Source organism: Prosopis cineraria, unplaced genomic scaffold (genome assembly GCF_029017545.1).
Source record: "Prosopis cineraria cultivar Desert tree isolate PC_DT_omini unplaced genomic scaffold, ASM2901754v1 PC1, whole genome shotgun sequence".
In the NCBI taxonomy this organism is placed as follows: domain Eukaryota; kingdom Viridiplantae; phylum Streptophyta; class Magnoliopsida; order Fabales; family Fabaceae; genus Prosopis; species Prosopis cineraria.
In genome coordinates, this window is record NW_026555332.1 from 17,841,914 (window position 1) to 17,869,884 (window position 27,971).

Sequence of the window (27,971 nt, forward strand, 5' to 3'; positions counted from 1 at the left end):
ATGCATTTGTCTAGTAGAGACATGTTGATAAATGTGGCATGTTAGTGGGTGAGAGTTCATATTAATGGAGTTAGTGAAGATAAAGTCCATATGGCATTATTAGCATCTTGAGACGCTAAGGGCAGCTTATATTTCTTCTTAGTGCCCGAAAGGGTGCAGTGTTGGAGAATTACTCTCCCGAGTGCTTGGAAGGGTGTGGAGTTAAAGACTATACTCCTTAGCATCTGAAGGATACAGTGTTAGAATAACAACACCTCAATCACTCGTAATAGGGGGAACCTGTAATCCAGAAGTGGTTTAAAATGCCTTGGCCAGATAGTTTAACAATGGATTAGCTGAGTAGCTACACATACTGTAATGCCCGATTTTATTTTGAATTGTGTACATAAACTTAAAGATATGATATTATATATTACCAATTAGGAATGCATATCATTTTGATTGGTTGCACTTGTATTATATCATGTTATATTGTATTTTAGCCCTATGTTTTATATGTGGTAAAGGGCTAAAATACTAGTACAAGTGCAAGGAATGTTATATATATATATATATATATATGTAGTGATAATGTAAACTTAGTGGGTTATGTGGTAATAACGAGGCCAAGTGTTCTTTGAGTATGATGTTGTAAAAATTGGCCATGTGAGGTGAAATTGGGCCTAAAGTGATCAAATTTTATGTTTGGTGTGTTATTGTGTGATTAAATATTCAATCAGGTGTATCTTGATCTATTAGACTTGGTTCAAACTTAAAAATGGGTTAGTGGTATAAATTTTGAGTTTTAGGTACTTGAATACTTGAAAATCGTTATAAAATCTGACTTTTTGCATGCGAGTGCCTAAAATTCTCATACGGTATCAAATCGTAACGAAATCTATACCATTAGTTAGCTTATCGAATAAGCTTCGCGTGAGTACTTGAACCACTCCAATCAGACATCAGATGCGAAAATGATGCGTATTCAAAGTTCACCTTGAAAAGCTATCATGACAGTATTTTATTGTCATGACAGGGACACAAGCGTTATGGCATGTTGCACACAAGTTGCGGCACACGATGCAGAGGCCGAATTGGCCTTTTTGTGCCACATGCCGTAATGCATAGACCACAAGCCGCGACATATGTGTCAAAATGCATTAAAAGGACATTTTTAACCCTGTTTTCAAGTATTTTGCTTCTTAAACTTTTTCATGTTTCCTATATCTTTAAGAGTTATTAAGTTTGAGTTCAAACTACTTATTTAAAAGGTTTTCAAAGGATCCCAAATATTTCAAACTATTTTTAAATGTTTATTAGTTTTAACCTTTTTGTAGTTATAGTAAGCTTAAAAGTAATCTATAGCTCCTAATTACCATTATAGTGTGATAGAGTAACGATTATTGATAATGTCAAGGTAGACATTACAAAAAGTAAATAAATTAGTGTTTAAAAGAAAGTAGGACAACCTATCATGATAAAAGAAAAAAAGGATCTACCATAATAATTAGAAATAATGCAATATTACAAATTAAGGCTAACCATGGTAGAAAAAGATAAAACCAAGTATTTTAAGGTTCTACTATGATTAAAAGGCAAAATACTCATCAATGAAATCCAAAGTAAATACCCTACCATAATAAAAAAAAGTCTACCATGGTAGAAAAGTATTGAAATAAATAATTAAAGATCTACCACAATATAAAAAATTGAAACCAAGGTTGTAAAAGATCTGCTAAGGTAGAAAAAAAAGATCAAAATTACTCAAAGAAAGAATATTCTTTAACACCAATTGGATTCAAGTAAAACAATATCCATTTGAACCCAAAAAACTTTGTAAAATAAATTTAGGAAGTAAATTTAAACTAAAAGGAATTGATTCCAAGTAAAAAAGGGGGTAAAAGAACAAGTGAAAATATGAAGTCTGGCATTGTTGGCCATGGCACACAAACCTTCCACCACGGCTAATGGCATGAGAGTGTAGTATTCTTATTGTACCCTGAGCCGCATCAGATTACATATATAAGTAAATTGTGAAGAACTAATTTTTAGACCCAACTTTCCATACACATAACTTTTGGCACACATTTGATTCAATGATTCAAGAGTTTACAAAAAGATTGTAAAAATATCTAATTAACGGCACTAATTTCACCCCCAAAAGTATGATTCATGCATGAATGGAGTAACAAAGGTAGACAGGCTCTTTGGAAGACTTGTTCAGGCGGGGGCTAAGGTTGGTTTAAGCGTGAAGAAGTAACAGAGGTGAATGACCTCTCTTGAAGAATGGATCACATGTGGATGGTTTTGATTCATTTGTGAATGAGTGAGATAGATGAGAAAGACATAAAACTTGGAATGATTCAAGTGAGGCTTCATGCACGAAGGAAAGAGTGAACACTTCAAGTCTTTTGAGGAAGAACTAATTCACGTGTCGACGTGACTGGTTCATGTGTGAATGGGAAGGCAGTGACATGAGTAACATAGAGAACCACATTCACATGATGACCACTTTGTATTCAAACGTGAATGACATTTCACAGAAAGCTTGACCAAGTCAACTTCTCATATTCGTGTGAATAATCATACCAATTCATGCGTGAACAGACAGTCAGAATCAAGAAGCCATTCGAGATGCTCATTAACATGTAGGAGAACACTAATTCACATATAAATGAGTGCACAGAGTCAAAATTAACTTATGGACAACTGATTCATGCGTGAATGTCATGTAAGTATGGAAATATGACTTTGAAATGATTTTTCATGCTAAGTTCAAGGCTCAAATTCATATTTTCTGTCTCAAAACTAGTTTTAAGCAAATGCAAACCTCACTAACTTGTTCTAAAGATTGATTTTAAGAGAAATATGAAATAATAAACCTATAAAACTAAGTCTTCACTGTAACAAGTTGAAACATCCTTTTTAATGTAATTTAAGGAAGATGTTTTATATGTTCTTTTAGGGTACCCCTTGGAATTTCAGGGTAATATTTCTATCAAAGTCCTAGTCTCAATGAGTACTATCAATATAAGTTGTAGTCTCAAACTACATAAAAATGACATTTTTGCCCTTACAAATGGTTTTGGCCCCAATGGATGCTTAAAGTTAAGTAATGGTTAAATGGCTATGATAACGCAATATGAGGCACTAAAAAGCATGGGCATGAGAGGAAAAATAAGTGTAGCACACAATTCATAGTCACAGAAAACAAGGAGATAATGGTAGTGATATCTAGAATATGACTGGAGAAGGTTTAGGAGCCTTAAAAATGGATTAGGGTTCCAAAGATGTGGAAAATAGAGCAATCACATATATAACTGCCAATAGTCGCAGACATCATAGGTTAGCCGTTAGCATAAGATATCTAGGGAAAGATATGGCCCATTGCAGCCACGGACAGAGAGCGTTGAAGCCGAATAGGGGTTCATTAAAAGGTATCCATCACCTAACAATGGATGCACATGTATAGCTATGGGTCAAGCTTATTTCGATTGAGCTCAATTCAAGTCAACTCATTTGGATCAATTTTAAAATACCTAAACATATAAAAAAACCTATATGGACAAGCCCAACTAACATCTTGGGCTTATACGGGCTTGATCAGAATATTCAAATTATTAAATTTTTTATTTTTAAATTTTTTTAAAAATTTCAATTTTTATCCTAAAAAACTTGAGATTTCTCAATTTTTATTTTATTTTAATTTTATTTTATTAATAATAAAAAAGAATTTGAGTTTTCACGCTCAACTCGGATTTCTTCGAAATAAAGAAAATTTTCTAGACTTTCAAATATAGCCTAAGGCCCATCAAGCTTTTCTTGAATTACCAGCTCTATGCACATGGTACATTTATGTTCAGTGCTGGACCCATTATTTTATTATGATGTGTTCAGTTTGGAACTCAGATTTCACAGACACGAATATCGACTTTAAAGGTGAAGTTTCTCTAGAACTCTGCATTCTAGGAGTTCAGGCTTGATTTGAGGCTCAATTGGATCAAGTTAAGCATCTACAACCTAAACCAACCAATTAGATCAAGATTTATACACTTCAATTGGATTTGTGGTTTTCTAAGTTCTTGGACCAAGGGTGAGTGGTAAACTTTTTCATTTGGAAGTTAAGCTTAATTACATAATCTATTCACTCTATTAATCTTATTTTGGAATTTAATCAGTGGAATTCATTGAAGTTGAACATTGGAAAACTGCCTATAACCAACATAAACAGGCAACTGCACGACCATTATGCAAAAGTTCTGTCTCAAAGTGCGGTTGATATATCACACTCCTACTCACTCAAAAGCCAATGCATCTTCTAAAACCAATTACAAGTCCCATTAAGTTGTAGTGCTAGTACTAATGGCCATTGCTTTCTAGACAAACCCAATCAAATACTAACAACTCTCTCTAAACATGATGTATGATGCAATGAATTACACGCCATTCGGATGATATATGCCTAGACTTATAGCTCTTCTATACTGATAAGATATTGCTTTTGATTTTTGAGAGCATCACCCTGACATGCTTGGACCTTTCAATCTCAGCTTTATGCGCTACGTTCTTGTGTTTTGAGGGAAGACTGTTGACAAGTTCATAGCTTACCAGCTTTCTAAATGCATCCTAAATGCAGAAAGTGAGTTTCTGTTTCTTTCTTGAACCTCCTTCAGTTCATAGCTTACCAGCTTTCTACATGCATCCTAAATGAAGTAAGTGAGTTTCTTTTTCTTTCTTGAACCTCCTTCTCCATATACCTCATTCCACTGCTTCAGCTCAGCCATCATTGATCCTTCATCAGCAAAACTTGCAGCAACCTCCATCAAAATAAACCATTAAGCTTTTTCAAGGATAATGAAATAGCTACATGTAGAAATAGATATTCTGCTGGAAGAATACAAGTCCTTGATTCCCCCATGTGTTACATTGATATATGATCAATTTTCCACAAGTATAATCAAGAGGGGTCACTAGACAAGTTTATGATCTCCTTTAACAGTTTTAGGTGTACATAGCCATTTGGTTATCTGATAAAGCTATGCGCTGAAATCAGGACTGTTTGGTAAGCTTTTTCAAGGAAAGGCATAATCGAAAGGAAGCAAAAGAGCAGCAAAATCCATCTAGTGATGAATCAAATACAGGTTCATCTGATACCTCATATCAAAAAATATCATCAACCTTATCCTATTTACCCAAATCGAATATAGTCACTGAATTCCCATGAACCACCAGAATAATAATTGCGAAGGGTTTTCAGTTAACCTTACCTGACTCTTAGCCTGTCTCATGTCTTCCATGTTTAAAGGCCTCAAGGTAATTACTCGCTCTTCTCCATCCCCCTTAGTATCTGATGCATCCTCTGAGCATTGTTCTGCAGCAGCTTTTTTATTCTTTTCCTCAATCAAGATAAAATTGATGCAAGTCAGCTAATTGATATTGATTAAATTGAATGGACACGTTTAGATTATGCCACAAATTAACATTTTAAAGGTTGCTTAGTAACACTACCATATCTTTTAATCTCTCCTGCTTCATGAGCTCCCTAACAGGTCGATAAGCAGCAGTTGTGCACAAATGCTGTTTATACGGAAATTTAGTGTCAAGAGATGGTGACAACAAATTGGAAGCAGTAAATTAGAATCACAAGCCGCAAAACAAACCTTAATATCACTTCCACTGTATCCTTCTGTCATGATTGCAAGATCTTTGAAGTCTAAATTTTCAGTCTTTTCCTTAGCTAGTAGAGTCTTCAAGATCATTTCCCTGTTCTCAACAGATGGAAGGCCAACCATGATTCTGCTCAACATGTACAATTACAGAGGCATCAGTTGCAAATCTCAATAATAGTATGTGTTTGAAAATCAAATTATTCAATAGTTTTGTTACGAGATGCTTCAGAGAATCTTCATAATAAATAGTAATTCAAATTGAAAGATGGAAGTATTTTTCTGTCAGTAAACAAAAATATCAGACAATTTATACACTTGAAGACTTTAGAGATCAGAAGTGTTGCATAGAGTTGGAAAAACAGGTAAAAGAACTATGTCGTATGATGGAGCCACTTGCAATCAATGTGCATAAGCTTTTATTTTGAGACCTTTTGTTTTCTTATGAGCACATAACTGTTGATAAAGGACATGCATGCACTTCTTCTAACAATGTAGAAACAGACAACCAATGTAACTATAATGGCTTGCCTTCGCTCAAACCGTCGTATGATTGCTTCATCAAGGTCAAATGGCCTGTTGGTTGCAGCAAGGACTAGAATTTGCTCCCCAGGTTTTGTCAATAGACCATCCCAGTGCATCATGAATTCATTTTTAATCTTCCTCATCGCCTCATGTTCTCCAACTCTTGTTCGCTGCCCAAGCATGCTATCAACCTCATCAACAAAAATAATAGTTGGGGCTACCTTTGCTGCCAATGTGAACAGAGCTCGGACATTTTTCTCGTCTTCTCCAAACCATTTTGAAGTGATGGTAGACATTGAGATATTGATAAAGCTTGCTCCAGCTTCATTTGCAATTGCCTTTGCAAGCATTGTTTTTCCAGTACCTGGAGGTCCAAAGAGCAGTATACCCCTACAAGGTTTAAGAAGACCACCTTTGAAGAGATCTGGCCTTCGAAGAGGAAGCATGACCAGCTCTTGGAGTGACTCTTTAATTTCATCTAATGCACCAATATCTGCAAATGTAACTCCGATCTCATTTGCAGGGATGACCTCTGGTCTAATGTGCTTCTCAAACTCATTGTCAGGAGGAACTTCCTGCAAGCACAAAATTGAACTTGTGATAACACAAAATAATAATAAAATGAAATAACGGAAGAAAGTAACCATGTAAAACATTTGTTCATATCAAATAGTTTCAAACTCTAGGCTAAGGAGATAAATGAAGACATGCTCAGGAATGGTTCGTGTTGGCGGCTTAACTATCAAATCTTTAAAACACTCTTACGATGTGATGGTCAAATTGCACAAAACTTTACGAAATAGTGCAATGTTAAAAAATGTGTAATATTTGATGATGATATTAGTTATCCATATAGAAACCAGTAACAGTTGCTAGCTGCTCATATGCATAGCAATATGAGCAGTGGGGTCTAAAATCAACAGAAAGATTGCTCTGCCTTTCAAGATCCCTCCAATGCATATCTTCTTGAGGTTAGCTACTGGGAAATCAATCTTACAGCCGCTTTTGGAGCAGAATTCTCTCCATCACTCTTTGTTAGAGGAATAGATCTCTCTGTCTCACTTTTGTTTTCAGGTGCTTGAGTGTCAGACCGTATCTCATTTTTTGCACCATTACACTCTGCGCCAGCTGAGTCCTCCAACGTCAATTTAGAATTATGAGAACTCTTTCATCATCTTCATAAACTTTTTTTTTCTCTTTTATTTATTTATTTATTAATATTTTTGGAAGAAATTGTGCTGATCCATCATGCTCTAGAAAATGAATATGGATGTAAGCATACCTTTTTTCCACTGGTCTCCAGCTTCAGGGTGTCCTCAGAGCTACTATTGCCTTCTTGAAATAGATTCAAACCATGGGACAAACTGTTCATTACCAACATCAGTGACTATAAAACATTTTCCTTAAATGAATACTTAGAAATCATTGGTCCAAATTCTTACCTCTCGGATGATATTACTAGCTTCCCATTTCGGTATTCTGGATCCGTGGTATTCATCAAGTAGTAATGTATTGCAGATACCACAATTTCTTCAATATATTTACTTAGTACCCTTGTGTCTGCATGGCAGATTGAATTCAAGTCATTACATTCAATATCATTGGCTGCAAGTACTTCAGCAATGTGTTTTTTGTTATCTTGAAACTGAATTATTTTCATATTATCTTCTTGTAGGGCGTTGCAATCATCTTCTGGTGGTTTAACCCCAATGTTGTAAGGAAATAATGTTGCGGGACTTTCATCAACTCCCGAATCTAATATCTGGGAACCAATTACCATCACTGGCCCTGAAAGTTTCTCAAGCATTTTATGAAACAAATTATACAGCCGTTCTGATTGGAGGAAAATCTTCTCAGCATCCCTAATGTATAAAATGATGGAACTTTTTTCTGAGACAGATACCAAGACCTGACACAATTAATATAGATCTGGCTTGTTAGAAATGACAATTGATAGATATATCCCAAGTCAATTTTTCTTAAATTTACTATTTCAATGCAAAGATTCTATTTTAAAATTAGATTAGCAGAGGACCAAAATCCTGGAATGAAGACATTTTACAAGTCATGTTAGTTTCTTTATTATACTTGTCCTATGGAAGCCTTGCCAATTTTGGTAGTTCTCAAATATAGTACAATTTCAAGTCAAAGAGAAAAGGTATGATGACATCACCTTGTAAAGCGACTGTATAAAGAGTTTTTCATCAAGACACAAGCTACTTGTGTTCTTCAAGGGACCTGAAAATGAAAGTTCAAAACAATGAGCATACAGAAAATTTGCAATTTTTGTACCATCGATTATAAAATAAGGAATAGACCATTTAGCTGTATTAAGAATGATAAGATATGATTGTTGTTGTTGTTGTTGTTTCTTAGAATATCCTAGCAAAAACTAAATTTTAAGAAACAGATGGATTTCTTAATTATAGAAATATGGTGAAAGAAGTGAGCAAACACAGCTCAATTAAAATTAGAATTATTAAAATTTGATTTGAGAAGGATGAGTAAGCCCAGCCTTACACATTGGCAACCAATAGTACCGGAGATTAGAACATTTTTTACCCAGTTATCAAATAATAAGTAAAGAAGATATTAGCTAAAACTGGATGACAGAAAGAAATAAATATGCTTTCAAGTATAAACTGAATTTGCTGGGCCACATTGGGAAGCAGTACTACTCATATCAGATGCAGTAGAGGCATTGCTACTAAGTTTTGGAGATGCATTGGAACTTCCAGTACTATTACTGTGTGCGCGTAAAATGCCTGAATGAAAATTGTCAATCAAGATATGTTGAAAATATGTAAAAACACAAAAAAATTAGTAAAATCTAGAAAATGATCAATAACTGAAGGATATTCATAGATACAAAATCTACATGGTAAGATGATATTGTAGAAAAACTCATAAACTTCGCAACAGTCATATTAACAGTTTGAACTTAGAAATATCACCGCTACCATGAAAAAGTAATTTAATACTAGCAAATATTATTATTGTTTTTCCCAACAAGGGTTGGGGAGGGCAAATGTTTCTTTCTTACCTTTAGTTTTTCCAGTTGAAGGGAGAACTGAAAAGGAACCAAAAAGACTGGACACTCGCTCAAGAGTCACCTCAGATAAGGACCTTTGAAAAGACTATAAACAAAGCAAACCAGTTAGGAAAATCCCCTTGCAAAACAACCATTTTTTTGTGAGTTTTTGTTATCCTTTTTGAAAGAATATAACAGACTGAACTGAAGATTCATTTTATTTGAGGAAAGTCAGGAGTCTAGAATTATAGGCAAGAATGCACTCCTCCACGTATTTATGTCGATCCATGTTCTAGTTAATAATTTTAAAATATGACTTATGGAACGACAAAGTTAGAAAACAAATTTAAATTGTGTAAACAGTGAAGTATCTTCAGTCGTTGATGCAGGTCAGACGCCATGGCAGTACCCCAAAAAAAAAAAAAAAACTTACTGGTTCTTTTTTTGCACATCCATGTTTGCTTTCCACCTGGACAAAGGAAATAGATCAGATGTGAATATTTGCCTATTCAATTTAAATAAATGAAATTAATATATGAAAATTATCACCTTGAAAGAGAAGTCAGGGATATCTAGCAGCAGCAACTTTGACTCAAAGTGTTGCGCTAAAGCCTTGGCAAGTTTTTGCATGTAAAGTTCTTCAAAATTTGAAAATACCAGAATGAGTCAAACAGACATGAATACCGAAACATCTTGTGCAGAACATCATAAGGCAACTACATAACATACCTGTAGGTCCAGAAAGCAGAATTGCCCTGCTTGCTGGTGACAGGTTACGGGTGTGTTTCGAAAAGTGAAGTTGTTTTAAATGAACAAATGCAGCATTTGTCAATAACTCACGTGTTCTTTTACTGTCATTGTCATCACCAAGCAGTGGAATAAGATTTGAGTTACCAGGGAAATAATAATTCATATTTCATGTACGATCTAGTTGCTGGTGTTTATACATAGAGATCTATGCTAAGCGTTGGCCACAGTTGTGGCTAAAAGCCTAAAACATGGTTTTTACACTTGCTTATACCTTAAAGAAAAACTCAATAAGTACTTCAAGAGATCTATCGGTAAAAACATGGCTCTTAAGCTTGCATACACCTTAAATAAAAATTTAACAAGCACTTCAAGCATCATGACTGGCTCAGAGTAATATATGATCCAAGAATTTATAAAACTGAGAAAAAAGATGCAGGGATACAGCTTCAACATTGTAAGAGTTCTTAATAGTATGTTTATTTCACTAATAGCTTACCTGAGAACTACACTATATAAGAGTAGCAGACCAAATCAAAAAACAAAATGCAATCATGCGTAGACTGCATCGCAAGCTAAATAACAAAGCTGCATAAATTAACAAGTGCTTTTGAAGCCTGTGGAATTAGTTATCTACTCATTGTTTACATGCTCTGAATCAGAAGTGCAACTGAATGGGGAAATAAAAGGTGTACTAAAGCACAAAGAGCATATGTTACATTTTCTATGAAGAGGATGAAACTGGAATCTGCACGGGAGTGCTAAGATTCACCAGGAATCAATCTGAACAATGAAAATAAAATAAAAACCACAAAATATGCAACTGAAAAGAATAATCCTATAAATGAGGAAAACATAAAGAAAAATTCCTTGTGATTGAAAGAAATACTTTGGACACGTGAATTTCAAGATTCAGTTTCATTTTGCCCGTTTCATAACACCATCTTACTCATCAAGAAAGTGACATCGCATCACATCACATCACTGATCTCCATTAACTTCTCATCTGTTCTGGCCTAAGAAATAATAAAAATGAAAGAATTTGCTGGGAAAAGTAGACAGAAGTCCTCCTACAGAAAATCAAAGAAAGCTCGGGGTTGACAGAGCATGAAAGCTGAGATCAATAACAAACTAACAAAATCTCAGAACCATCATAGAAGATCAGGAGTATCAGAAAGTCAAATCTATAAGCACAAGAAGCTTCAAAGTAGATAGCAAGAAATTTTCAAGTATCCCGTGAAAAATATTTTTTATACTTACAAAACCTCTAAACTACAAGCTTCATTGTACAAAATAAAAAGCAAGCAACAAATACATTGAAACTTTTGGTAGGAAATATCCGTTAAATTACCTTAAATAGTAAGGAAACTCATCAAAAGTTTCCTTGCATTCCTTGCCATCAATCACCAGCCTCAAAAGCTCCAGCTCAATCTGCTCACCAGAGAGCTCACGATTCCTTCCAACCCATTTCTGAACCACCTGCCCTGAACTCAATCCAAGCCCCACTCCCAGACCAACCCCTACGCTCAATGCTGACAACAAAGCGCATTTCTGCTCCATCTGTTCTGAAAGATTTGGTTTGATTTGATTTGGCCCCTTTTGAGAAACCAAATATCTGCTCCTCTTAATCGATTCTCACCAACAGGACATCAAAAGATTAACTAGGCTCGAGATTCTGGATTAGAGAGATTCAACAATGATTTTTGAAACAAAAACGAAAAAGGAAAACGAGTCTCTGGAGACGGGCGTTGCTCTGAAGAAGCAGCAGTTGAACTGCTAGTGTGGGTTAGTCCCCTCTTCACTACATACATATATATAGATATCATGCCACTCTTATGAATGAAGAATGCATAGAGGCACTAGTGCTTGCCTGGAAGCAACAAAGCATTGAAAGCAAACGGAAAAAGATTATTAGTGTATTACTTTCTAAAAAAGCTGCTTTAGGTAGTGGCAAGGCTAGGCCAAGCCAAATCTGGTTCTCACGCTGTCCCATTTCTAACAATATAAACTAGAGTTTAAAGTGCTTTTTTATTCCTAAATAAAGCATTTTAAAGAAAATTATCAAGTAAAGTTGCATATAATCTCTCAAAAATATTCTTTTTTTAATTATTGCATGGCTCGGTGTGCTGGAAAACTGGAGTATTACCAAACCGTCTAGACTCATTTAAATCTCCTTATTAATGATAGCCTCTCTCAATCAGTTAATTCAAACGCCCCTTAATTATGAATCACTTTTTCCAACCATCAATATTGAGTACAAAAAGAAAGGATCTTGATACCAAGATACTAAAAATCAATTGGTTATTGAATAGATTAAAAAACATCAGTTTAAAGATTAATAGTTAAAATATAGTTAATCAGTTATAAATAAAACATTTTATTAAATTGTTTGAGACATTGGTTTAACAAATGGGAGTTAAAATTCTTTTATCAAGGTTTTAGATAGAAAAAATGACCAATAAAATTCCACTGAAATATATAAATAATAATCAAGTTCCTTAAAAATGTTATAATTCTTCAAAAGTGTCTAAATACCTTTCTAATATTAATAATTTTAAGTTAAATGATTAAATTATTTTTTAAAATTAAAAAATAACAGATTCACACAAAAAGTTGTGATTTTTCATCCACTTTATGTGATTTATAAAATAAAAGTTGTAATTGATTATTTTCAAAATTTGAGCATCAATGATAAAAGAAATTTAACACAAGAAATTATAATTTTTTATTTAATTATTGTAATTTACAAAATAAAAATTGTGATTGATTATTATAAAAACTTGAACTTTAATAATAAAATAAATTTCATGTGAAAAGTTGTGAATTTTTATTCAACTTTTGTTATTCATAAAATCAAAATTATAATTATTTAAATAAAAGTTATGATTGGAAGTGATTATTTTCAAAACTTATTTATTACTTATAAAAAAAATTCATATGAAAAGTTATGATTCATTATTTAATTTTTTAATAAAATTTATGATTATTTAAATAAAATTTATAATTATAAAAATAGTATAAAATTTATTATTTTTATTTTAAATAAGAGATAATTTAATCATTTAATTTAAAAATATTAATATCAGAAATGTACTAAAAAACATTTTGAATGACCTAACTAGTTGGCGCTCATTTGTTGAATATAATATTGGGCACCTTTTTGCGAGTTACAGTGCGATTGTTGATTTTTCTAAATAAATTAGTGTTAAGTGGAGGAAGACCGTATGGTACTGGTTGGGTTGGTGGCCACATAAAATTAAAAATATTTATGGTGTTATTCTAAGAAAATTAAAGCCTTACCCTTTTATATATATATGAGAAAATCACAACTAAAGATTAATGAACAACATTTATTATTTTATAGGATCAAGAGACCTAAATATAATTAAAATTTATTGTGAAAAATTAAAATTACCTCTCTCTCTCTCTTATATTTATTGTAATGGAAGAATTGTTGTTGTTAAAATAAAAATGAAATTTTTTTTAATAAAAACTTGTTCATCATATTATAATACTTTTTTCTATCACTAAGTTAATATTTTAGAATTATTAATAAAAGAATTAATTGTTATTAAAATGAAAGTAAGATTTTCTTTTTTTTTAATGAAAATTTATTTATCAAATCATAAACATTTGTTTCTATCCACCTCCAAATTAATTTTTTGGAGTTGTTAACAAAAGAATTAATTATTGTTAAAATATAGATAAGATTTTTTTTTTCCACAAATGAGGACTTGTTGTTAAAAAAGAGTGAGAGAGAGAGAGAGAGAGTGTGCATGTGTGAATTAATCTTTCCATAAAAAGTTTTAATTACATTTAAATTTTTTAATCTTGCAAAGCAATATCAAAATCACTTAATTTTACATAACAATAAATATTGTTTAGTATAGTCCTTGATTATGATTTTCCTTTATATATTATACACTCCAATTTTGCATCTGAATTTGCAGAAGAGAGAATATATTTGTACCAGATTAATTGGATTTACACTGAAAATTTTAACAAGTTGATCATTCCTGGTATGCTCACTCCATCTTGAATTTCGCATCATCAGATCAGAGTGATGAGATTAAATTTAGATGATTTAGGGTTCTTTGTTTAAACTTATTTTATAAAAAATCATTATTTTTTTTAAAAATTATTTTGTGAGTTTTTACTATGTTTGTTTAAATTTTTGAAAATAATCAGAATAAAAAAAGAAAATTTTAATTATTTTAAGAATCTACTTTGAATAACTTCTAAAAATAATCTAATATAGTAGATAAGAGATAATGTTTTAAAAAGGCGAAATATGCAAAGATATCATAAAATTTTAAAATAATATAATAATAAATTATTTTTATAAAACAAAAACCATGGAAGATATAATAAAGTTTAAAAATAACTAATTAATAATCACTTCTTTATTATTTTAATTAAATATAAAATAATTTTGCTTTTTATAAAATCTATAATAAAATATATTTTTTTATAAAATCTCTAAACTATTTAAAAATTATTTATTTTTTAATTTTAAACAAACGAGCCATTAGTTTTAAATTTTTTATTTTACAGTTATTAAAATAAATATTTATAAAACCTTTTAAAAAATCTGTTTTATCATCAATATAAGTAATCAAGATTTAATATGAATAATTTAAATTTAATATTAAAATTTTTATAATTTTTATAAACTAAGTAACCAGATTTACTATGAACTATTTAAATTTAAAAATTTTCACTTATAATTTTTTTATAAAAATATTTTTTGCAAACTACCAATTAGAAGATTATATTTGTTTTCAATATTGCATTTATCAAAATAAAAATTTATAAAATAAAAAAATTAATTTTAAAATAGACTATCCAGAATACATTTGAACAATTAATTTTTAAAAATTATAAATTTTATTAATTTAAACTAAACTATCCAAATTAAATCTGCACTACCAAAATTAATAATAAAGCATATTTATTTTTAAAAATATAATTTTTATAAATTTAATTGCAATAAATATAAAATAAAAATTTTAAATTTTGACGGTGCATATCTTACCATCTGTGAAGTGATTAGCACGGAAGACATCCTCGTCAATCTTATTCACTTTGTCTCCATCACAACGCATCATTTTCTTTTCTCAATCAAAGTGAAAACAGCCAATCCCAAAGCAATTTTATATGCCTTCATAGTTTGCGCTTCATGTTTTCTTTGCTTGCCCCACAAAACAGAGTCAATAACTTGCGCTCTTTGATTTCACATCATGGGTGCTGAGGAAGTAACAATGGCATATGGATAAGAAATGTCGGAACTCGAAAGACTCTGTGTTGACACTTGTTTTACACTCCCTAATCTTTTTAGTAAAAAAATTAAATTACTCCTTTAATTTTTTTATAAGTAATTTTTATCATTATTATCAATATCAATATAAAAAAATATAAGTAATACAAGTATGTAGAATTTTAATTATATCCCTATATAATAAATTCAAAAAGCAATATCATATTACTTTTTCTATCTCATACAAAGTAATTTTAGACATACGTTTCAAATATTATCTAAAAAAGATACACTATAATTTATAAATGAAATCAAATAAATCTTTTAAAATATTCTTTGTAAATAGAACTGGAAATTACGTCCTAAACTATAAGTTCAATAGTGCTTAAGACTCTAAACTCATTTTTTATTTATGGTTCCTATTCAACTTTTAAAAACAATATAATTTGACATTTGCCATTAATAAAAATTAATTTTGACTGTTAGTTTATAAAAAAAAATAATATAAAAAGATATCAAAAATTATAAAAATTTTCAAAAGATTACAATAAATAACTCAAAAATTAAAAATAAAGGTCTAAAAATTATAAAAAAAGATTGAAAAAAATTTTATTGATATTTCTCTATAATTTTTTGAGTCCTTTTCTATCATCATTTATTAGTCAACTAGAGTAAAAAATAACTTTTGTTAACGTTAAGAGTTAGTTTGTGTTGTTTTTAAAAATTGAAAGAGAATATCATATAATAAATAAATTTAAAGTTTTAAATAAGTTTAGAGATTAATTTATTCTTTTATCATTTTTTTAAACATCACATTTATATTGACTTCTTTCATGCTTAGTTTGTGTTTTTTCCCCCTTATGTGGCATTCATGATTTCTGTTTAGAGATGATGAAAAGCAATTGTAATGTTATAATTTTTAATTATTTATCCAAGTAAAAAGTTATACCCAAACCAGAACGATAATAATTTATTTTCTTTCTCTTTTAAGAAAATTATATTTTTAAAAAATAATAATTAATATTGGAAATCCTTATCATATGGTCCCAAAACTCAAACCATTATGTCAGACGAACTGAATCATTGTTAAAATATGATCAAAATATATTATTAAAATAATATGGAAACAACCTGTACGTGTTTATTAAGAATGGAATCAATTTGGTAGCATGTGCGTTCATTGGAACATGTGAACGCAGATTTGGATTTTCCGTTCAAACACGTTTACAAAATTTCTTAGCACTTTACCTTCCTTAATTATTTGCCACTGCCAAACAATTTCCTTGAAATTGCTTGAGGTATATATATATATTTTAGGAGAATGACGATAAAATCTGAAATGAAAAAATTAATAATAATTAGGTCTTTAATAATTTTTTAAAAAATAAATTATAAATACTTATTCAAACAGTTTGATAATGGTTTTTTGATTCCCATATATTCTTTTCAACGAAGGCAGGAGTTCTTTCAGCGGTAATGGGAATTCTAGAGCCTGTTTGGTTTCAATTTTTTAAAATTAGTTTTTTTTAAAAAAAAATTAAAAAATTGGTTTGGTTAAGTCTTTTGAATTTAATTATTTTTAAAACTTTTTTTATTTTTTATTTTGAAAATAAAAAATAGAAACACCTTAAAATTATTTTAATTTATTTTTCTTGTTTACAAAACACATTGCATTTGATTATTAACAAATATAATTATTTTAACCAACTTCTATTATAAATTATCATCATTCACTGTATGAATCATTATTAGCAACTTATTTTTAATTTTAAAACTGTTTTTAAATTAATATAATCAAACAAATTTTTATTTTGTTTTATTTTGAAAAATAATTTTAAAAAATTTATTATAAAACATTACTTTTAGAAAAAATAGGAATAGAAATCAAACAGGACACTAGGCTTCTAATGTTGAGTCCCCCTTGTCCTGTGGGTTAGGATTAGGGTTTTTGTGGGCTTCTGCTTCTTCTTCTTTTTGGGACTGTTTGTTTATCTCTATATATATTTCTTTCTTTTTTTTTTCTATAGGAAATACTTCTCCTCTGGTTAAAGAATGCTAAAAGCACTATTCACACATGTTTTTTTTTTTTTGGGTTAAACGTTGGTTTTAGAACCGGTTTAGGAACTATTAAGTGTTATTTTAATACTTTCACAACGGTCTATAATTGTCATTTTTTGCTTTTTCTAATTTTTCCTTTTTTTTTCATTTTTCTTCTTTAATGTGCGTTCTTTGGAGGCCTGCACACGTAAACTTGCACAACTTCTATGAAATTTACATTTTTATGAAGTCAATTTAATAATGATATACATAACGGAAAGACTTGAGAAATTCCTTGGAAATATCATATTAAATGTGAATGGACCATATAATTTTCAGCTTTTTGTAATATTCTGGCACGATGCACACGGCATCATCTATATGACCCTTTAAAAAAATTGGTCCCCAGGACCGGACAAAAGGGCATGTTACTATTCAATTGGAGAATAACAGCTAACAACTAAAATTTTGAAACGATTAATATAAAATGAAAATTATTAAATTATGTAAATAAAAAAAGTTTAAAATTATAAATTTTGAAGTTTCACTTGTATACATGAACTTATTCATGTTCTATTAAAAACCTTATAATTAAGGTGCTAATTGTTAATCTCTTCCTATGCAATAATTTCATCAAACGTTTACAGGTTATTCCTTTTCCTCATTTCAAACTAGACCTTTGATGTTTACTTGTTGACTAAGTTTAACCTTATCCACTTGTTTGATTCTTTTAAAACTGCTGGCAAGATGAGCATAATAAATATGACAGTCTACATCCACTGTTAAGATTCTAAAAATCAGACTAATTATTAAACCAATTAATATATTGATTTAAAATTTAATGATTAAATTTATAGTTGAATAATGATTAAATTGATGAAACACATTGAGAGTGATTTATAAATATAATTAAATGAGTAAATATAAGAATAAAATAACAAATGAAGCCAAGCATCTGATGCTTAGTTTAGGATTTTTCTTTCGCTTTACTTGTAAAAAGTATTTGAGATCTTTGTTCTTAATCACAATATAAAACGTTGTCAAAGTTTTTTTTTTTTTAAATTAAGACTTGAAGAAAGCCAAACAATGTTTAGTTTCTAAGCGTTTGAAACAATTCTGAAAAGGATTAAGTTAATATTGAAATTAAACAAATAAACCGTCATATTTTCAAACATTGTCATTCGAATTGCAAGAATAGTTAAAATTGCATTTATTTCATTTATGGGAGAATTGAATTTAACCTGACATGAATTTAAATGTTATGTGTGTGTATAAAAAAGAAATAAGTTTCATATGTTAGAGGAACTCTATTAAATTATATATAAAGATTTCCTACATATACAGTACAGTGGAAAACTAAAGGTTATCTATTACTACAGTTAGATTATTTAAAGTAGATTTCCTCTAAGCTCATGATAACTGAAAAGCAGAAGAGAGAGAATTAGAAGAGATAGATATGAGATGGATTCTTCTGACTAGCATGCAGGCACAATGATGTATATGCTAACTCAATATTGTTTGGCTAATTAACTTTAAATTTTTGTGGAGATTGTGAGCTAAGTTATCCTCCAAGAGCATAACAATTTATCATACACTAACTTGGTCTATATTTCTCTATTTATAACCCACCATCAGGGACTATTTTATTATTTAATTTAGACTAAATAAATCCTTAAACTTAGATATAATCAGTTGCTTCGGCCACACTTAAGATATTTTATTATCCTTAATGATATCTCATAACTCAATAGTATCTTAAATTAGAATATTAAATTTAAAACAATTTTTATAAATGTAATATAATAAAATATCTAGCATCATATTGTCTAAATGAGAGGAACTATTTATCTTAATACATATATAATAAGGGCTGGAATTAAGAAAGTGAGTTCAGTTTAGGAGAGGATTGGGCTAATCCATATAACATGTTAGCTAACTTAGATGAAATAGGATCATCAATAATTTACTCCTCTTATAGAGTAAGTAATATGAGTTGAACTAGCAAGTTTAACCCTCTAATTTAAATGATGGTGACTTGAGTTAGCAGAAATTGATTCATTTAAATGCAAGCTTGTTTTGGCCCACATCGCAAAATTTGAACTTATAATAGGCTAATCAATGGGTTGGTCGGTTAGCTCATTTATTATTTTTTTTAAAATTTTGTTGACTCTTTCTTTCTTATGTAGCTGTGCATACATTATTACATATTCATGTTGATAGCGGTAGCATAAAATATTTGTCTTTTTTAAATTAAAAAGAAAAAAAGGAGTAATAAATTTAAACATCAACCACATGTAAAGCTTATTTGGTTGGGGGGAAGGGAGGGGAGAGATTTTGCCCCCCTCCTTTCATTTGGTTTTGAAAAATGAAAAGGAGGGGAGGAGAAATTTTAAATCTCCCTTGCCCTCCCCTCCAAATTGGAAGGATTAGGAGGTGAGTGGTATATTTTTTTGTGCATTGATCGAAATGCCCCTTTTTTTAATTGTTAATTTTCATCTTTTTAAACAAATTTAACAATTGCATATTTTTAATAATATATTTAATAATAATACTTACTCTAGATACTTATAATTATATGTTAAAAATATTCATAATTATATTTTATGAGGAAAAATAATTTTAATAATATAAAGGTAAAATTATCTATGTATAATTATTTCTCTTCTTTTTCCCTCCTAAATCAAACAAGGTAACATTACAACCTCCCTCTCCTTTTGAAAACATTAAAACCCTCCCCTCTCCATTAAAATCCAGTCCCTATCCTTCATTAAAATGCCTCTTCTCTCTTCCCCTCCTCTTGAACTAAACAAACGCTTATAGATGAAAAAAACAAAACAAGAAGGATGGGGAGTGACAGCCCAACTAAACTGCCAACTAATTTTAATTAATTTGTCTAATATATACTCTTTTTATTAAAAAATATAAGACATTTTTGAAAAGTTAGATGTTAAAAAATGTGAGATATTTTTAATTTTTCAAGATGTAATCATTGTCTTTTTTAAAAGTATCCTTATTGATAATAATTTTATATTTATTGCAAGGTTTTTAATTAGAATAAGTATGAAAAGATAAGTTTACTTTAAAAGTAGGTAACTACTTTATTGAAAGATGAAATTCGGATAAAAATACCTTATATTTTTGAACAGAGAGAATACATAGCAATTAATAAATGGGAGAATCATGTTGAAGTTCCATACAAAGGAATTAATTGGTGGCAATTAGATCCCTAACAAAATTTTCTCAAAAATGAGTTTTAATTATCGATTCAAATAGTTGAAAATAAGAATTTCTGTTACAATTTAAAAATTATATTTAATATTTAAATAATTATTTATAATTGAACTCCTAAATGTGAAATCATTTGGATCAATATTTTTAACTTATTTTTCAACAAATTTTATCAAGGACTTAATTATTATTAATTTAATATTTTGAGACATAACTATCATTCTTTTAAATTAATTACTATAAAGTTCATTAATAATTGAATTAAGATTATTGTTAATTATCTTAATTTAATTATTAATAGGCTTTATATTAACTATTATTTTTTTTTTGTGTGAGATTGGTATATAATTTTTTTTAATAAATTCTTATCTTTTGTACTCTCTAATAAAAATAAATAGCAGTTAATAATATTTGTGTTATAAATTCAAAAGTGTAAAGTCAAAATGGTAGTACCTACTGCTGAAGAAGACTGATACCGAGGCCATGTGAGAGACGCCTTACGGAGTTGCAGATCGTTCTTCATTAAATTCAACATCTGGATCGACGCGAGACTTCTCGACCAATCTACCCACTTTCATTGAGCCACGCAGATAATTTAAACTTTTTATTATATTTATTTATGATGGAGTAAATATTTATTTAAAATTATATTAATATATTTTGAATTTATATTGTGTCCTTTTACTGATTTAGAAAAATTTTTATTATTATTTGGATAATTAATTTTTGAAAAAAATATATTTTTTTACAGCCAAAAAAATAACGAAAAAAGTGGATTTGTAATTTTTAAAATTGAAAAAAAATGTAAACATATATAAATATATATTATGGGTGGGTTAGCCCGCCTACAGGTTGACTGTTGGCAGAATGCAACTTATCATGATTAAAATGACTTAGGGTTTCAAGGGCCTAAGTATACTTGGAGTAACGGGAGGTTTAAGAGCAGGATTAATAGAGTATGTGTTAATGCCCTTTGGTTTGGATCTTTTTTGGATACTGCAGTGGTTCAGCTTCCTAAGTTTAAATTTGATCATTGTCCAGTTTTGTTGACGTTATGGAGTGGATGTAGACAGTAGAAGAAGGAGAGACCTTTTCATTTCTTTGCCCCATGGGTAACTCATGAGGGATTTAATAATCTAGTGAAAGCTCGTGGTGCAACTCGTTCCCCGAGGAAGAAAATGTTAACAGATTTGTCTCAAATGCGCTTGATTGGAATCTGAATGTATTTGGTTATATTAATAAATAGAAAGCTGAGCTCCATCATCAACTCGAAGTAATCAATCATAGATTGAGTACTAATTAGAATTCTACTAATCTTGAGAAGAGCGTTTGGTTACTTGGAGGAGATTAGAGGGTATTTTAATTCAAGAAGAGACTGTGTGGTTGCAGCGTTTTAGATGTAATTGGTATCATTAGGGTGACAAAAATACTAGGTATTTTCACACCATGACAAACTGTTGTAAGAGATGAAAGAGGATTGAAGCACTTAAGGGGGACGAGGGAGAATGGGCATATGATGGACCCAGTTTAAAAAAAATGGGTATGGATTATTTTCATAGTCTGTACTCAAAAGATTGTCATGATTTAAATGAAGTTATCTTTGAGAAGGGATTTCCATTGCTGTCACACCATGAGATTGATATACTAGGCAAGGAAGTTACTTTACAAGAAGTAAAGAATGCTATTTTCTCTATGGGACCTTTCAAAGCTCTGTGGCCAGATGGCTTGAATCCCGTATTTTTTCGACATCAATGGGGAGTGGTTGGAGGTTTGGTTTTTCATCTTGTAAAACACATATTTCTTAATCCTGAGTCTGTGAATCATATTAATGACATTAATATAGTGTTAATTCCTAAAATTGAAATACCTGAGACTATGAAGGATTTTCGACCAATTAGTCCATGCAATGTGGTGTATAAGGCTGTTACTAAAATTCTTGCTACTAGATTAAAAGGTATTACGCGTAAAATTGTGGCTCCCAATCAATGTAGTTTTGTTCCGAGTGGACAAAGTACTAACAACATAATTGTTGCTCAGGAAATTAACCATTCTTTTTGTAGGCACAAGGGAAAGAGAGGTTTCATGACTTTGAAAATTAATTTAGAAAAAGCTTATGACAGGGTTAGATGGAACTTCGTTGCTCATTGTCTAGCAGAATTGAATTTCTTGATGAATTTCATTGATATGGTCTCTAAATGCCTTTCTATTGTTGAAATGCAAGTACTTTGGAATAGAGAAAAGGGGGAGAAATTTGTTCCTTCACAGGGCTTGAGACAAGGTGATCTTATATCCCCATATCTATTTTTTTTAGTTATGGAGAAATTAGGACATATGATACAAGGGGAAGTGGAGAATAAGAATTGGTTGCCTTTTAAATTAAAAAGAAACGAGGTAGGCATATCTCATTTATTTTTTGCAGATGATTTATTGCTCTTTACTGAGGCTAGTATGATTAAAGCATGTCTTGATGATTTTTGTAGCATTTCTGGTGAGAAGGTAAATAGTGCTAAGTCTAGAATTTTCTTTTCTAAAAAGTGGCTTCTTGAATTTTACTCCTACTTTTGATCTTGGTAAATACTTAGGTGTTTCTTTGCACCATAAGAAAGTTACCAAGAATACTTATCAACATGTCTTGAATAAGATGGATAGTCAGTTGTTGTCATGGAAAGCTACTTCCCTATCCTTGGTAGCTAGACATATGTTAGTGGCTTCAGTGGTTGCGGCAACTCCTTCTTATGCTATGAAGTCTGCTTGTTACTTGTTCAAACCTGTAATGAGATTGATAAGAAGTGCATAAGTTTTATGTGGGGTGGGACTGTAATGTCCGCCTTGACATTACTAGAACAATACTCTTATACGCCGTTGTGATAATCAGGATTAAATAAACTCTCAAGTAAAAGTTATCACAACCCAAGAGTTTAAAAGATAATTAGTTAAAACAATGGGATCTTAGGAAAACCCTTTTCAAAATACAAATACAGAAGTATGAAAATCAAACAGCACTTCAAAACAAGCTGAAACAAGCCATTTTCCACAAATCTAGTCCGTTTGACATGGCAGATGGCACAGAGGGATAAATCCCTCAGAAGGCATTTGTGCTATGGCATACACCTATTATCATAACATCAGATTGTTTTCATGACAGTACTGTGAAATTTTAGAGTGCACTGTTTTGCCATCCGATGTTTGAGCTGGGCAATTCAAGTATCTACATAAAGCTCTTTGAGCCCTCTTGCTAATGGCATCAGTCTTACACTCAAATGATCATCCATTAAAAAGATACACACTCAAACCCAAAATGATTCATTTTCACCTCAAAACACTTTCAAAGGTGTCCAACTCACAATACCAAATGCCCTTAGTCTGGAGACACTTTGATCACATCAAATGGATCACACACAACATGACAAATCATTCACATAACATAAATAAGTATTCATACTCAAAATAACCACCAAACCCCTAATTGACAACAATATAAAAGGATAGATAAAACTTAGCACACATATTAATTTGGTCATTTCGACACATAAATCACTTTAAATATATCACTTATAATTATAACTTGGCCAAGCACACTCATTCAATTACAATAACATCAACCTTAGGCCAAAATACGCACACATATCCCAAATTAATACAAGTGATAATAAAATAATGTCATGTTTCTAAGTTACTATTATATAATGGTAATATTTATTACAATACCTAGAAAGAGGAAAGGGAAGAGCTGTACAACTATTGCTCTTTACTCTTCAGTCGTCCCTTTCTTCCCCTTACCCCTATCAAAGCCTTTACCTGTAAAATATAATTATGGGGTGAGATAAATATCTCAGTAATAAAATAATTTAATACTATTAATTAACTTGTACAACCATAAGGGAGTAAGCCTATTAGGCACTAAAATATACTTTTAGCATATTATAACATACTCTTTTTCATAAACACAAATGATTTACCATTAGCATGATCATTCTACCATTTAAGCCTCTAAATCACCCCGACTGAAATCATAGGCTCTTGAATAAGTACACATCCATAATGGTCTGAGCTCACATTCGATGGTAGGATTACTCTGCTAAAGATATCCTATCCCACTTTTAAACAATAGTTTTCCCCTATCGCACACGAATCAGGGTGTCATTACTCTAACACTGCATCACTAATGCCAAGGAACGTCCCTCTCCAATACTATATCCTGCATGGATACTAAGGAGACTTTCTCCAATGCCGTGCCTTACTAGGTACTAAGGAGATACATACCATTTAAACTTCCACTACTCCTTCCTACTGATGAACTCCCACCCCCTAACATAACTATGCTTAAGTGGCCATGCATTTCACACGCTTATGAAAAATTACTACTTTTCACACAAGGACTCAAAATTCTTTATCATTTTGAAAGTAGTTTCTAATGCACAAGAAAATTATCTTTCGCAATATGTCAAGCTTTCGAAATACATGTAAACAAATATATTTATTTACTCACAAACAATTAAGCAATATAATCAATCTATGTAAATTATTCTGTTACCTCAACCCTTTGTCATACAAAAAGGTTACCATGGCTTAACATTAGCTCCACATATTCTATATACATGAGGTAGCTTGAGCAATACTCAATCTATACAATCAAGTAATAATTGTTAATTATCACTCTAGATAACCCTGAATTCACTAGGTTCTAAGTACCTATAATACCCAAATTCCTTATCTAACCATATCAACCATTTCTAAATACTCTAACCATCTTATTAAATATCCCAACACATCAAATTCATCATCCAATTTCTCACATTATCTCAAAACCTCCAAATTATGCCTAGGGGTCATCTAAACCCTTAACAAAAATTTTCAATCACTATAAAACTCATAAACTTAGGGTTAGAGGTTTGATTTAGCTTCTCAAGACCTTAAATAAGCCAATAAGTTTGGTCTAAACCCAAGAAAACCAAGATCAAAGCCCCCATTGCCTTAAAAGTTAGAAATTTTTGCATAAAGAGGGAGAAGAGGGAATGTGAAACTTACCCAATGATAATTCAAGCTCCAAATGCTCCCAATGTGGCTTAAGGATCGTGCCCTAGCAGTACACAAGCTCCTCTCTGTCACCCTCTCATTTTTCCTTCTTTCTTCCTTCTATTTTTGATCTGTTTTTGAAAACTCATAAGTACAGATTTTGTATGTTGTAACACTTAGGAAAATTAACCGTGATTAGTCAACCTAATTATTTTGATTAATGAGTTAATGAAGTGTTTGGTTAGAGGGGCTTAACTTAGTGTAATTATGGTGATTTCAGCCTTAGAAGTGGGTTCAGATCGATGGCAGGCCACCCGAGCAAAGAAAGAGGAAGAAAAAGTGAAGATTTATTCTCTGTGCCACATGTCGCAGTGCATGGTTAGTTTGCCATAGAGCACAAAGATAAATTTGAAAGCAATGGGCTCCTCTGTGCCATGCACTGCAATGGAGGGTAGTGTGCATCGTGGTGCATAGCTAAAATTATGATATATCAGTGTCATATTTGTGCGAGAAAAATAAAGAAGAGGAAGAGAAAATCAAAGAGCATGACTTTAGCTCTACTAGGCTTGTGGTTAGAGCATATTAGTGATAGATTGAAGCTCTCAAACACCGAAGGTAAGTTTATTGTATCCCATTCTTCCTTTTTCTCTCGCTCATTTATGATGATTTTTGGTAGGTTCTGAGTTGGAAGGTTGAAATTTGATCTATAGGACTATGGGTTTGATTCCATTGATTAAAAAGAGTATAATGAGAGTTGTTTATGGTATTAGAACACCACATTGATGATTTTAGGAGTAGTTGGTCATGGGAGCATCTAATATTTAAATATTGATATTTATGAGGTAATTGGAAGAGGTTGATGTACGTTAATGATGATTTGAAGTGTTATTAGTGATAATATGCATTAATGGAACTTAAGGAACCCATTGAATATGAATGGGTAGAGATTTATAGAATAGAGGAAAGGTGGAATCAATGTTGATAATTCTTTAAGAGTGGGATTGTGATGATATTATTTCTTATGAATGTAGTGTAAATCATTTGGCACTATTCAAGCTTGTCAAAGCTTTAGAAGTCGATATTGTGAGGGGTAAACCTTTAATCTCTCAAAGGTTTGAGGTAATCGAAAAAAACCTAATTTTATATAGTTGAATATTAATTAGTTATTTCTTAAAAATGAGTTTATTTAAGGCATGGTTTATATTTTAAACCCTTGATGCAAATTTGGCATGCTAATGATGTGAAATTGTGAAAAATGCAATGTGTGCATACACACACACACACAAACATGTATAAATCATGATGATGGTGTGGGAATAATGTTTTCTCATGATGTGTAATGTGCAATGATTGAGTGAGTGAAAAAAGAGAAATGTGACATGATATGAATTGTGATTGAGTCAGAAAATTATGTGTTAATGCACATAGCATGATAATTGATGGGAGTTTACCTAAGGAGAGAAGTAGATTGATTTAAATTCACGTGGTACTGATAGTGATCGTTGAAATTGAGAGGTAGCCCTTATCCTATAATTGATTCAGGACTGCCCCATTTATTCTATGAAGGACTTGAACCTAACTAGTCTTTATTGGTTTATGAAGAGGCTAGATTAGGGGTACAAAATTTCATGGTTGTTAGTATTGGGGGAAACTAGATTATATAAGTGAGTGAGTTCACCCTGACCTAGTAGCTCCTTATAAGTGAAAGGCTGAGTTAGTTCATGAAGGACGTAGCCACGTGATGGCCACCGGTTTCATGTCGGAGGTAATAGGAGGATATAAGGTTAGCATATGATCATGCATATAAGTTCAGCCATATGGTTATTAGTTTTGTGGTTCGTCATATGTTAGGGGTGCATGGTTGTTATTTTTGCAACCCCATGTTGTGCTTTGTGTAAGGTATCATAACATTGTGTGTTGTAGGCCTAGTCACATAGTTGTTAGTTTTGTGAACCATGGCCAAGTGTTTAAATGTGATATTTGAGTATTTTCCTAATTACATCTACTTACAATTGATATGCAACTATATAGGATAGGTGAAACTTGATTACTGAGTAGTTGTACTCACCCCTCAATTCTTAATATTTTCAGGATTTAGCTTTAGATCCAAGTCGAGAAAAATGCAAGAGGCCTAGGATTGTGGAGTAATCCTTTTCATGCCTCTTTTTATTGTTCTCATCTGTATTTGTTAATGTAATTGTCAATTAGGATCATCTGACATGATTTATGCACTACTTGCATGATTTCATGTACAACTTGTGTATTTTATGCCTGGGTTAGTAAGTTTTGATTGTAAACCCATGGATAGGGCCAAAATACTTGTGCAAGTAGAGACATAGGCATTTTAAAAGAATTGGAGTGAAATTGATGAATTGTGTAATTTTTGCACCCCTTTTATGTTTTGAGAAAATAAGGGTTGAGTGATGATTTTATTATAAGTGTGTTTTTGATTGTATGTGGTGCATTACACAGGTCCATTAGAGTC

General features: G+C 31.1%; 1 protein-coding gene across 8 annotated transcripts in view; it reads right to left on the minus strand.

Annotated features, from left to right (window-relative positions):
- Nucleotides 1-11,859, minus strand: part of LOC129318041 (uncharacterized AAA domain-containing protein C16E9.10c-like) — a 20,397-nt gene extending 8,538 nt beyond the window's left edge. For 2 of the 8 annotated variants that reach the window (XR_008595155.1, XR_008595157.1), the window contains exons 1-13: nucleotides 11,300-11,856; nucleotides 9,931-10,052; nucleotides 9,751-9,839; nucleotides 9,635-9,670; nucleotides 9,214-9,307; nucleotides 8,846-8,935; nucleotides 8,344-8,408; nucleotides 7,613-8,079; nucleotides 7,453-7,534; nucleotides 6,177-6,745; nucleotides 5,640-5,775; nucleotides 5,488-5,556; nucleotides 5,247-5,375 (exon numbers count right to left, since the gene is read on the minus strand). Coding sequence is in view for 6 of the 8 variants with exons in the window: in XM_054962548.1 (XP_054818523.1) it covers nucleotides 1,778-1,978; nucleotides 5,247-5,375; nucleotides 5,488-5,556; nucleotides 5,640-5,775; nucleotides 6,177-6,745; nucleotides 7,453-7,534; nucleotides 7,613-8,079; nucleotides 8,344-8,408; nucleotides 8,846-8,935; nucleotides 9,214-9,307; nucleotides 9,635-9,670; nucleotides 9,751-9,839; nucleotides 9,931-10,052; nucleotides 11,300-11,508 (2,358 nt within the window). In the remaining 2 variants the exon portion in view is untranslated. Of the gene's footprint in view, nucleotides 1-1,683; nucleotides 1,979-4,166; nucleotides 4,797-5,246; nucleotides 5,376-5,487; nucleotides 5,557-5,639; nucleotides 5,776-6,176; nucleotides 6,746-7,452; nucleotides 7,535-7,612; nucleotides 8,080-8,343; nucleotides 8,409-8,845; nucleotides 8,936-9,213; nucleotides 9,308-9,634; nucleotides 9,671-9,750; nucleotides 9,840-9,930; nucleotides 10,053-11,299 lie in introns of those variants that run through there. The other 6 variants (XM_054962555.1, XM_054962548.1, XM_054962564.1 and 3 more) reach the window with 6 other exon arrangements.
- Nucleotides 11,860-27,971: the final 16,112 nt, after the last annotated feature.